Source organism: Mastacembelus armatus, chromosome 16, assembly GCF_900324485.2.
Source record: "Mastacembelus armatus chromosome 16, fMasArm1.2, whole genome shotgun sequence".
Classification (NCBI taxonomy): Eukaryota; Metazoa; Chordata; class Actinopteri; order Synbranchiformes; family Mastacembelidae; genus Mastacembelus; species Mastacembelus armatus.
The window spans coordinates 23,277,453-23,290,972 of record NC_046648.1 but is presented as its reverse complement, the minus strand read 5'-3'; the positions used below and the strand labels follow the sequence as shown (position 1 = coordinate 23,290,972).

The 13,520-nt window shown below is 42.3% G+C and overlaps 1 protein-coding gene across 12 annotated transcripts in view; it reads right to left on the bottom strand.

Moving 5' to 3' along the window:
- cspg5a (chondroitin sulfate proteoglycan 5a) overlaps positions 1-13,520 on the bottom strand; it is a 42,736-nt gene that overhangs the window by 5,155 nt on the left and 24,061 nt on the right. For 2 of the 12 annotated variants that reach the window (XR_003296228.1, XM_026316538.1), the window contains exons 3-5: positions 9,994-10,182; positions 4,162-4,237; positions 223-279 (exon numbers count right to left, since the gene is read on the bottom strand). Coding sequence is in view for 11 of the 12 variants with exons in the window: in XM_026316538.1 (XP_026172323.1) it covers positions 223-279; positions 4,162-4,237; positions 9,994-10,182 (322 nt within the window). In the remaining variant the exon portion in view is untranslated. Of the gene's footprint in view, positions 1-222; positions 280-4,083; positions 4,241-8,548; positions 8,628-9,993; positions 10,183-13,520 lie in introns of those variants that run through there. The other 10 variants (XM_026316527.1, XM_026316530.1, XM_026316537.1 and 7 more) reach the window with 10 other exon arrangements.

The following is a 13,520-nucleotide window of genomic DNA, read 5'->3' as shown; positions in this document are numbered from 1 at the left end:
TCTTTACTAAACGTCTGATGAAAAGTGTCGATGTTGAGTCTAACTGGTGAAGTGGGTTGATATTATGTGTGAATTTGTTGTTTATTTGTTTCAGTGGGGGCAAAGCTCGGGTCGATCCGCTGAGGTTTGAGAAAGGGTGATTGACGGGGCCACAGTAACAATGAGAGAGCTTGTTTGGGAAGGGGGGAGGGATACTGTCTGATATTTGGGATTAGGTCTTACCTCACAGTCGGACTCCTCTTTGGTCTTACACTCCCAGGTGTATCTGCTCATGGTTTTCTGAGGGGAGGTGGATTGGGCAAAGGGTTATACTCCTCAAAGAACCATAGAAAACATCCTCAGAGAAAGACAAGATAAAGACGGACAGAGAAAGATGGATGATGAAGAGAGATTGATCGAAGCGGACAGAAAGGAAGAGGATGAGTGGGAGAGGTGGCAGATCAGAGACTGAAAACAGAGAAAGTAAAGGGCAGGAAAGATGGAGAGAGGAAGAGCAGTACAGATTGACAGACAGATAAAATGGACTGAGAGAGATGGAGTCAGGCGTCAGCTGATATTCCCAGTTGACTGCAGATACTGAGGTAGACACCGACTGTTCAAACACAGGGCGCGATGCTTCCTGCTGTTATTCCCACAGTAAATACAGGTCTGGATATTTCTGTTCAGGTTCTCGACCGCAGTCACACAGACACTGGGCTGTTAGTTTGGACAGGAGTTGAGGTTATGGGTTTATTAGTGAGTGAATTTTGGGTTTATTTGGGGAAAACTGGGGAACGGCATATATTTGGTTTGGGGAATTAGCTGAGGTGGTTGGAAAAGGTGTTAAAAAATAAACCTGGTTTGAATAGTAGTTGGAAACATTTGTGTTTTAGGGTGAATGGATGGACAGAGGGGCAACAACAACTACAGCAAGTTGTCAGTCACTGTTTAAACACTTTATTCTGGCTATATAATTTATAGGGTTGGAATTTGATACCATTTTATTGAATCTAAATCCAGGAACCAGAAATGATCAACAACATTATCAAACCTTATTAAATCTATTTGAATGTGCCTTTTAACATCAGCAAAGAAAGTTAGAAATAACAATCTAGATATAACTTGTTCATTTGGAAGCTTTTTTATCTTCAGACAGAGCAGGGCCAGCTGTTTATCTATGCTGCAGGCTGATCAGGTTCTTGGTTCTAGATTCATATTCACCTCACAGACCAGAGAGCGTTACAGAGAGCTATTTCCCAAAATGTGGAGCTGCTGTGTTTTAGGCAGAAACACAGATTTGAGCTGTTCACAACCTGCAGCTACAGCCTGAAAATGGGACACACTATAAACACACTGTAAATGTTCCCACTGTGGAACAAAAAAAAAAGGTTCTTCTTATTATTTTTAGATGTAATGGTGCCTCTTAAGTCCACAACATGAATATGCACGGGGGCTTAGAAAGAAAAAGATTCAGATAATTGTAACAAACATGGTGCAATCAGCCCAGTCGAGTGGTGATTCATCTTTCTCTGACAGTGAGATCACACTGACATTTGCCAAATTTCTTTTTGGTATTTACAAAGATAGTTAGTTACAGCTGATATAAAACAGGTCAAAGAAAAGTCAGAGCCAACAAAAAATTAGAAACTCACATGTTTTATATGCTGTTTTTTTGCTAATAAACAGGAAGAAGAAGCTTCACCAATACATATTATCCTTAGGAGTGTATGAATCATGGTATCTTGGTATTTTAGCACTGAATTAGATCCAAAATGAAATCAGGTATCTGGACCCAACCCTCTTTGCTCCTTAAAGGTGATCTGTGGAGCCTCCTTCTGAACAGACAACAAATTTTTACATTCCCTGTTTCTCACCGGTTTATCTTTGAGTCTTAACAAACATGTTGAATTTTATCATCCATAAGTCAATGGACATGTTTTAGATTCAGAAACCTGCGATGTTTGCAAGCTTGCAGTTTTCTTCTTCCCTGCCTTTTGACGCATCATCAACCAACAGCCTGTTGTTGCCCATCTGCTCCCTCCACATCTTTGTGTTTCAGACAAACAGTACAGGGAATCCTCATTAAAACCCTGCTCCATAGCCAAACTAGTGGCCAAAAACTCCACATAAAGTATCTACAAATACTATTCAATCCAGATGATGAGCGGGGATTTTAGGTGCTGTGATACGTAGGAGCTGTTGAGTTAGATAGTTTAAATTTTTTAGATGTTGTTACAAGGTGATGATGATTTTTTTTTTCTACTTTGTCAGGATTTCAAGGAATTGTGAAAATGATATTTGGTTGTGATTACGTGTATGAGAACATGAGTTGTCTAAAACTGTTGAGGTAACGGGACAGAAATGAGAATTACAGAGATACAACTAGTTGCTGTAGCTTTGATGCGACTAAAACTACTGATGGAGTTGTTAGAGGGTGGTACCACATCTTAAAAAACTCTACCTCAGGTTGTAGGACTTGAACTACCCATGCTGCTACAACACTAGCATTACTAGCTACCCATGCTTTAGTTAGTGAGGCACCTGTTGGCTCTCTGCTGCCACCTGTAGGCAGCAGAGGGAAGTTGCATCTCAGATGTTTATCCTGAGCATTTCTCACAAATATCCCACACATTTAGCTTACCTGTTGTGGCATTAAGCCTTCCCCATGAACCCAACAGAACACCAGAATAAACAGTCCCTGCTACTTTCCCACCCCCATTTTCAGGATAAACAAGTAAAGGCGACATTTTGTTAAAAGCACAGATCCATAGACAGGTAGCGAAGCAGAGCTGCGGCAGCTGACATGGCCACCGGGCGGCACATGTTAGCGACAGAGCAGGCAAACCATGACATACCGATGCAAGAGGTGATCAGAAAGACAGCAAGTTAGAAAGGGATGGGTGGGGTAGCAGCAAAGGATTGTGGGAGTTTTCTCTTATGGGGTGAGATTAAAGTCAGGGCTGCTTGCTAGCTGGCTATAAATGTTTAGTCTGTATAGTTTCAGGGGGAATTTAACCTCTAACCCTGACTGTGTAAATGCCAACGGAGCATCTGCTCCTTGTCAGCAGGCAATTAAATGTTTATTAGACACGGTTCAGTCAAAATTAAATAGTGAGATATTTTTCAAAATCACTGAAATAAATAAGATCTTATGTATCCAAACAATTCCACATTTTAAATGGCAAAAAGGAAAAACTGTGTTTCCACTGAAGCTCCATACAGAACCTACACTGCTTTTGTGTGTGTGTGTGTGTGTGTGTGTGTGTGTGTCTTCAGCACAGAATCAATAAGCAATAAACCAGGAAAATAAATCAATAATCCAATGAAACCATGAGACTTGATCTCAGTCGTGTTGCTATGGTAACAGGCTGCAGGTTGAGTCATTTGATATTTGTTTCCATGAACTTCATCTCCTCAGGCTGAGTGGTTTTTCTTATTTTACGTTTCAGTTTTTATTTGTTGAATTGTTTGAGCTGCGTGATCCCAACCTTTGAAAGAAGCAGTGTCTGCCCGCCAGCCCTGAATACGTCCTAAATCTTCCTAAAGAGCTTCCTAAAACAGCTCTTAGATGACTTTGTCCAGTGTGTTAAGAGTTCAAACTGCTCTATCTGAAATTAAACACATACCAAATACTGGAAAAATATCAGAAAACATAAAAAAATATCTGTACACTTATTTATACACAATTCATCCTGTGACCTTTGCACCACAGGTGTAATCAGATGCTGCCTGGAGCTGCAGAAAAGATAGATGGATTTTTTTAAATGAATATAACTGTTTATAGTTTGTTATAAACTGGCTAAAGCCATTGGGAGCCTTCACATGAAAGAAAGTTCCTTTAAGTTCTTTGAATGTCTAAGCTCGTGTGAAACAAGATATTAATTATTTTTCCCACCCACACTGGTTTGGATTTTCCCCTCCACTTGAGAAAACCTCTGCCATCCTTCCTTGCACTTTGACCCAGACCCTCCCTCTCACACAGCGTCTCACACCTCAGCGTATCGGACAATACTCATGCCCATGCATTAGGGGGGGAGAGACATGGGGTCCGGGCAGGGAAGGGGTGCAGAAAAAGGGGTGAGAGAGAGGCAAGAACCACGTTACCTGACAGATAATGTTATCATAGTAAGCCAATGCACGGGCATGAGGGACGTTAGGAGGGGTGTCGCACAGTTTCCTTACATTTGGGTGGGAGCCCTCAGCGATGGTGGACAGGGAGAAATTATCATTGTGCTGCTCCGATGAAGGCCGGTACTTACTGCTGGGTGCCGGAGAATGGAGGGGGTGGAGGGGAGAGAAGGATGTAGAGAGGAAGATGAGTGAAAGATGAAGAAAAACAAACATGAATGAGAAGAGTTGACAGAGAGGAGCAAGAGAAATTAGGTGAACATGGAGAGGGAAAAAAAAGGAAGAAGGAAATTTGGAGTGATGCAGGGAGTGGAGGAGGAATAAGGAAAGTTAGAGGAGACATTTAGGACACACACATGAACACCGGGGGAAAACAGAGGATACGAGGAAACATGGGAATAACATAAAAAGAGTGAGAGATGGAAGTTAAGATGAGAAGAGATGGGTGATAATCCACAAGGTGAAAAGACAGACGAGCAAATCCAAAAGTAAATGAAAAAAAAAAAGACAAATGTGGACAAAGTGAAACATCAGGGGACAGAATGAGGCAGGAGAAAAACAAAAAGACAAGTTCAGCAGAAGATTACATTGTTGACAAAGAGAGAAAGGAGGAGGGGGGAGAAAAGAGCAAGAAAGCAGCATTAGTTAGACAGCAGGTCTATGACACTAAACAGAGACAAACATTTTATCTGTGATGCAACAAACATATGCACGTAAACCATTTCACTGGGTTCGCTGGGTCTTATTCAAATCACCAACGTGGCTCAGCTTGATTCTCATTTAACCCTGGAGACGCTGGCAGAGACAAGAAGACACTTTCTCCTCGTCCGCTCAGCTGAAGCAGAAATCCTCCTCATGTTCATGGGCTTAGGTTGTTTGACACAGTTTAACTGAATGATAAAGGGGCATTGACAACAAAATGAGAAAAAAAACCCTGCATTCACCAGATCACTATGAGTATACAGTATATAACTGTGTATATACAGTTTATCTAGACTAGGGAGGACAGACGCAGAATAGCTTCCTTTGCAATGCAGTGCTGCACCATTTTGAAAATGAGAAAGTATTGGACAGATCGAGCCAATTGATCAGCTTTTCAAATGTCATTGATGGAGGTTTGGTGAGATACATAAAGACGTTTATTTTCTAATGAAGGAGGGAGTACTCTTCCAGATTACATCAAAACAGACATGAACAGATGATTTTAGTGTTTGTGCTTCTGTCAGTCACCATCTAATCTGATCACTGGGACAGGCCCCTGGAAACTTTAAAACAGATGCAGATAAACACAGACTTTGCTATTTTCTTGTGGAGGAAGCAGCGAACTTTGGGAGTTCCCTGCTGATTGAGTTGGACTGAACTCTTTGAATTTCATCCGCTTTCTTCTTTTTGTCTCAGGGACTGAATGAAATGCTAACCGTGTGTCACAGATCTTCCCTCTCATATATAAAACAGCAGCCATTTGCCTAAGCCAGCCTCAGTTTTCCTCTTCATCTCTTCCTCCGTCATATTTATAGTTAAAGCTGTGAGCTACTCCCTCTCCCCGATCTGTATCTATATTTCGTTAATGCGAAGACAATCAAATGCTGTCTGAAACTACTCATAGTGCTCTTTATAACAATAATAATATGTCATGGTACAGATTTTGAAGTGTCTTATAGTGCAGATGGATCCATCCTTTCCTTCTTTTCTCTCTCTGCTGTTGACCAGGATTTTGGGTCTGATCTCGACTGCAGCAGAGAATCACTGCGACTGCAATTACCCACAGCAGATGGGGAAGTGTGGGCGACTCGTGTATTCATGAGCTCTGTCAGCACACTCTCCTCTGAATGTTGAGAATTTTTCTCCCTCGTTTCCTCCCTCCTCGTTTCTCCTTCACTCCTCCCCCGTTTCATCCTGCCCTCCTTTCTGCTCCTCTTATCCACCGCACCCCTCCTTCTCCTCGCTCCTCTTCAATTTCTTTTAGCCGACCACTTGATGAGACTGTGTTGTCTCTTTCATGCTGCCCCCTGGCACTACACATGCACACACACACGCGCACACACGCACACACACCTCAGGTCGCACAGCTGTATGTAGGTCAACCCCGCCTCCCCCTGTGTCTCCCTCCCTCTCCCCTCTCCTGTTCAGACTGCCCTACTTTCAGCTGGATCCAGAGTACCAATGACATCACCCTTTTCTCCTTTTTTTAATTTCTGCTAGCTAGCATTACAGCTGCTGCTGCCTGCACCACCCCCACCCTCGCCGCCGTCTTCATCATCCATAATCTCCTCCACCATGTCTAGATACAAATAAACCCTGTAGTACTGGATCTTTGTGTTAAGGAGTCAATCCTTCGCTCCATATTTGCATCTGCGGCGCTCGATTGCTGGGCTGCTGCTCATCCGCCATGGCTCTGTTGCTAGGGAGATGGCTGCTAAAACACTGGCAAAGCAAAGCCAGAGCAGCCCCCTCCTCCCTTTATATTCAGGCCAGCCCTTCAATCTGTCTGTCACTTTCTATACTCTCTACCCTTTATATTCAGTCCACCTCCAGGTCTTTTCTCTCCCCATGTATTTAAGATAAAACACAGGTCCTTCAGGGTTCTGTGGGCAAGAATTAATGTAGTACGCTCAACTAAGAAGCATCTGAAGATATTAGAGCATTTTATCATGTACAATACTGCAAATCAATAGTTTTAAGGCTTTTTAGAGATCATTATGTGCCTGCTGCCTGCAGGTCAAACTGCTTCAATTGATTATAAGATGAGGCTTGACGGATAAAAATGACCACTTATTTCACTGGAGGAAAAGAAGGAACAGAAATCATTTCTGGAGATGATTTTCATTTAAACCAATGTTTCTATCTTCAAAATTACAGAAGACAAAGAATGATTAGTCTATTTTTAAGTCCTTATGCCTGAATTCATCTGTTCTTTGCCATTTTAGGAGCAACACCAAGGCTGGAAACACAACATCAAATAATATTCTCATCCTATTATGCTGATATGGCAAATATAGTAAACAGTTGGTATAAAAACATCCAGCAGATATGAAGTGACGCTATGATTGAGATGAGTTTCTGTTCACCTGATGAAAACTCCAAAATCTCTGAGATCTGTTTCGTCCTCCACCTGCTCTTGAAGGAAATATAAGGCTTTCAGCTTGTGGCTAACCTGTTCTGGAGCTGGGCAGAAAGTCTACAGGGGCCTTATATCACAGCCTTTTTTTGTGAACTGACACATCTTGAACCAGGAAAAGGCTGGATGAGAAAGAGATGAAACTGTGGATTTAAGAGCTGAAAGATGCTGAACTAGGAAACTGATATTTCTCTGTCCATCACTACAAATGATGCCTTTCACAGGAAATTTGCACCTGCTGCTAAAACACGTAGGTTTATGTAATTTCATCATTTGTTAATTCAAGATGTTAAAGACTAATGAGTGCAGCTTTACTGTGTGCAGCCTAATTAAACCGATGTTTCACAGCACTGTTAGGTTTGGTAAATAACCGCGGAGGGTTGATGCCTTCATGCACATCCTACAATGCAGTAAAATCCTCCAGCATCTTTTCTCGGCTCTTCTCAGGGAGTAAATTGGTCTTTCCTTCATCTTCCCACTGCCTCCATCATTCTTGTCATCTGGTTTGCCGCCGGCTGCTCCCCATCAGCTCTCTGTGCCACCCCTCCCATCTCCTCTTCCTCCTGCTTTGTCTCCTCCTGCATTCCTTCATTGTCTTCCTCACTATAAACCATTTCCTATTTAGGCAGCTCTATCCAATCCTCACCACCTCCTTCATACTGTCCATGTCTCGATCTCTTTTCTTTGCCCCCCCCCCCCCCCCATCTCCTTCCTCATCCTCCCCAACCTTCTTTTCCTTAGAGGCTCTTGCTATGTCTTTTTTTTTTACCTTTCTAATTTCCCTTCACGAGTGTTTCTCTGACTCAGACACTGGATTGTGATTGGCTCCAGTGTGTGCCTATTTATTACATGAGTCACAGCACTAACATCTAATAGACACCACCCAATCCAGGAAATCATTTAACACTTTCTGTTGATCTGAAGGCATTTCCAACATTTACCGATGTTTCATTTTGACTCATATTGTACAAATTGAAGAATAAAATAAAATACAGCGCACAGTTTCTGGATATGACCTCTGGAAAAGGTTAAAACTCTTCTATAACATGCACCATCCAGATGGTCTGAAGAGTCTGAATATACCATTAAACTGAAGAAAGTGATGTTTGTGTTGATTTTAAAGATCGCTGTGAGTAAATAGTCCTTGGCATTTCCACAGCGTGTTATTTGTACATGTTTGGGTGTGATTGGGTTGGAAGGAAAATTCACAGGTTTGGATCAGTGAGAAGAAAAATAAGAGTCAAAATGTGGATAAAAACTCAGAAGTACAGAAGCAGCTTGAAGCACTTGTGTAACAAATAAAATGAGAACAGCCAAACTTACTGCAGGTTCAGTCTGTATCATATGTCCCTGAGCAAGACGTTGAACTTACATCTCCTCAATCCTTCTGAGACATTTTGGCCTAAAAGGGATGAAATGAATGTTCTGAAAAACTTCTGTGTTCTCCCACAGCTTCATTTTTCTGTTCCTGTGAAGGACACATGCTTTTGTTTACGCCTTCTGTCGTTCTTCTTCTACGCTTCAACCAAATATGAAGTATTCTCTTCTTATAACTCTGTGTCAGCTCTGACTTCAGTTCTGTCAGGGTCATCATCTCTAAACACATATTTCCATAGAAGCACAGGTTTAGTAAAGAGCTAAATTAAGTTATATTAGAAATTCTGAAATGAAAGCCTTCTCAGTCAAACAGCAGCCTCCAGCTAACCAACTGAGATACTGTACATCCGTGATATTAGAAAATTTGGGTCAAAATCCACAGAGGATCCTATGACGATACCTGAGGAGGCCACAAGATCATTAAAATTATACGAAAGACAGGTTTGAGTCTTCCTGGCTGTCATTGAAATGAGATTCTTTGGTTTGAAATTGTAAGACGCCGTGAAACATCACATTAAAAGATGCTTCTTTAGGGCAGACATTTTTTAGAAAGATACGATGTTACGACGGAGTCTATCCAACCATCAGACATGTTCCTCATGGTGGTTTTTTTTTTTTTTGCACCATCTGGGTTTGTCAGTGTTTTCTTAATATTATCATTGATGTACGATGATGTTTTGGAAATGAAGTATGAATTCCTGTTATCGTTAGCATCTCATTTCACAACACAAACATTTATAACTTCTAAACTTCAGAGCTATTTTCGCTCTAACACTATTGAATACATTACAGTGGAGGTTTAAATCTGTTGATTTCGAGGCCTTGTTTGGACTCCACCAGTCGTCCTTCTCCCTGCTCCCTCTCTTTATCGACCAGTCTGCCTGTGTCACTCTCTAAACTTCGCACCAAACCAGTCGAGGCGTCTGTTTGTCCCAGAGGCAGCGTCAGCCTATCGCACTGAGCTTTCTCATTCAGGCATCGATGGGATTAATGTACCACAGTAGTGTAACTGATAATAAATCTACAGCACTGCAATGCCTCAGAGCGAGGCACTAAATACTTTACGTTTTAGTTTTGTCTGACTGATTTAAACTTCGACAAACAAATCTACTGATTCAAAAAAAAGAGTGTGAAAGCCTTCAGGGTATGAAAAGAAGATCTTAGAGTTTCACTTCTTCATCAGAGCCTTGCTACTCTTTGTACTTCAGAAAAATCCCTTGTTATAATTAGAGATACATACTGAAGTACTGAAGGTACAGACAAGGGGAGCCTAAGGGAAACTGACTTCAGACTAAATCACTTTTTGAATCGAAGTGGATCATTCTTCCAAGCAAGTGAAGCTGAACTTGTCTCTCTGTCTCTTGGCCCAGCTGTTTCGTTATAAACCTCACCTGCGTTTGCGCAGCTTCTTGTTCTCTGTCTTGAGCACGTGAAGTTTCTTGGCGAAGCAGACGATGATCATGAAGAGCAGCAGGACCACTAGAGCCGAGGCACCCACGGCCAGACACATCACCTGGAACTCGGTCACCACCGACTCGCACCGAGCACCTTTGTGCCAGATGTAATCCTGGACGTTACATCTGAGAGATGCAGAGTTGGATGGAAGGGTAGAAATAAAGGGAAAGAAGCAAAGCAGAAGAAAATTGGAGATGTTTGGAGAGGAAAGAGAAAGAATGACGAGGTGTGAAATAAAATTAGTAAGAGGAGAAAGGAAAGAAAACAGACAAACAGTTAGTGTGGTAAACTCAATTCAATTTAATGTGTGTAAGTCAGTTTTTGCATGTACAGTCAGATTATTATTCATACTATTGTTTTTTTAGGCAACAGACATTCTTATATTAATTCCTTGTTTCAGTCTTTTTATGAATGTTCAGGATTTCCTCTTTGTTCCTGATCATCTGTTTTGTTGTGGCAACTGAAAAACTTCTTCACGTTGCCCTAAAAAGCTTCAAACGTTTCAAAACATGTGGCAGGTTACATAAACCTGTATTGTACCCTTTTATTCAAAAGGCATGATGTCATCACTGCGTGTGTCTGGAACGACAAAGTGAAAAAAGGAAAAAAGAGCCCAGGGCGATTTTCCAGCTATAAACACACTCACTGTCACACACAAACACACTCTACACAAATGTTGTCATAAAAGACATTTGTTAAAATGCAATGCATATGGGCATCCATATATGGACACACACACACACACACACACACACACACACACACACACACACACACACACACACACACACACACACACACACACACACACACACACACACAAACACACACACACACACACACACACACAGCTATCTTCAGTCCTGAACTCCTTTCCCCAGCCATGTGAAGGACTACAGTGTCAGCAGAGGGACAAAAAGGAAGGAATGTGTGGCTGTGCATTATTCTGTAGACATTGGACCAACACACACTCACTCAGTGTCTCTCACACACACATGATAATGTGAATGGAGGTGTGTAGCTGCTGCCTTATACATGCTGAGCAGGCTCCTTTCACCGTCTGACTTCCTGCATCCCTCCTGAATCCTTGATGCTTTTATTTTGCCAGCTGAAGCCAAACTCCGGCAAAGAGCCAGGAGACATTTTGAGGATATGTGAGAAAGAGAGAGAGAGAGAGAGAGCGCAATGAAGCCCAATATCACATTTTCAAGAAGACCTCAATGCACTCTACCTCCGAGCGTTTCTGTGCTCGCACAAAGAGGTTTATGTAAGTCAGAGTTGGATGGAGGGAGGGGCATGGGGGAGGGAGATGCATAAAGGAAAAAGACAAGTGAGCAAGGATGTGCTGGTCGCCATGGCAACCCATCTGAGCGGCAAATGCAGCAGATGCGCCGCTGACATGTCATTCCATCAGACCCAGGCATCCTCGCCCAGGCGTGCAGACGGTCACGCTTTAGCAGCTAGTACCCACTTCTCTTTTTTTCCCCTACCTCTCTGTTTCTTGGCTCCTGCTGCTTCTCTTCTTGAAAATCTCTCTCCTTGTTCACTGGATCTTTAACTCCCCATCTTTCCTCCCTCATCACTCCTTCCACCCCCCCCTCCCATGTCTCTGCTTTCAGTTTGTGCGGCTGATTTTCTTCTCTTTCACTGCTAGTAGGTGAATGTTTGGGTCCAGTTATCAAGAAATGAGAAAACAATTCAGACAACAGACACAATGAGCTAAACTGGACTGTGTCTGTGCCACAGAGCTCCGCTGTCGTCCACAAGTGTAAGGCTCTATAGTAACACCGGCAGCTCTGTGAGGCTTCACCTGCTTCGAGACAAACACTAACATCAGTGTGCTAACGGGCTGCCAGTGAAAGTGCCAATGTGCTGATGTAAAGCAGGTGTAATCTTCATGCTAACAAGTGCTGTATTACTGTAAAGCTGAGGCCCAGGGGAGTCATTAGTGTAGATTTACAAGTTTATGACAAATTTATATGTTGCAATGAAAATCAGGACTTGACCTCAAAGAACCAGGAACATCTGTATAATTCTACTAGAACCCATATAAGAGCTGTGGAGATATTTCAGTCTGCACCAAAGTGTCGGACTAAAATCTAATTGCTTGCCTCATCTGTCTCTGGAGCTAGATTAATATCTCATTTACATATATGCATCATTGCGATGGGTGACAGGTGCATGCATCAGTCCTGCATGGCTCCAGGTTTGCAATCTCACACCAGCAGAGCTCTGCACCAGAACTGACCGGATGCTCAGATTATATCTAAATCAAATCCAGACCGGATTGTTCTCATCATGTTAATATGCAGCACGTACCATTAATTTCACACCCACTCTAGAACCCACCCAGATTGTGTGTAAGCAGTCTGTTGACAATTAATTTAGATATATTTTTAACACATTACACATAAATTTTACCAGTGCAGGGTTTTTTCCTTTTTGGCCATAAACTGGTTAATTTTTAGTCAGTGTCATCCTGCTGCTGTAAACACCCAGGACTGAATTTCAGTAACTGAGCTGCTCATAATGTTTGTTATGGGAAGAAATGAACTAAAATCTGTTTGGAAACAAATAAGCTGGAAAAAAAACCTGACAACATATGGCTGTGAAGTAAAATGCCTGAGTAAATTTAGTCTTTTTCTGTTTTGAATTATATGCACTGCACTTTTTTACATTTAGAAATGGGAACCTGAGAATCACAATGTCAGAAAGTATTAAAATGATACTGTTCATTCTGGTCTTTCTGGGGATTTGTGGACAATATGACACTGGCCTTGTTCATTAGGATTTTTGGAACATAGTTTAACAAACTGACAAAAGAGGAAATAAGTCTTGGCTGTATTTGGAAGATAATTTTTAGTATTGATTTCCTTCTCCTCACACACAGGGCAGCTGCACAGAGCAGAAATCAATCTGGAAATGACCCTTCAGAAACAACAACAACAAAAAAAAGTCTCTACTGTCAAACCTTTTTTGTTTGTGAGAAGCAGTGACTTGTCTCTGGCTGTGTCCACCAGCCTCCCTCGCCACCACTCCTTCCCCCTAGAAAACCTCCCACACGTCCCACAGGCCTTCCCCATTGTGTCCCACTGCAGTTTCTTCCTCCCAGACCTGTCATTATCTCCATTGCCGTGACTCGCCACAGACACATTTAAAGCATAATCTCAGCCCTGCAGGAATACAGAAGAATTAGCATCAGGGCAGCCCGAGCCACAGTACAAAGAGCTAACAAATCCTCTCAATATTTACCTGATTAGACTGGCCTGGCCTGCTGGGAGGGGGGGGGGGGGCAGAAAGAGCACGACAGACAGTCTTTACTTGCAGAGGGTGACAATGTTGCAGATGGGGCTGAGGCCCACTAATATGACCCCCTGAAGGTTTGGATAAAGAGTAATGAAGGGTGAAAAGGGAGGAACGTAGGGGGGAAGGTGCAAGGCCAGTTCAAGGCAGACGGGACAGC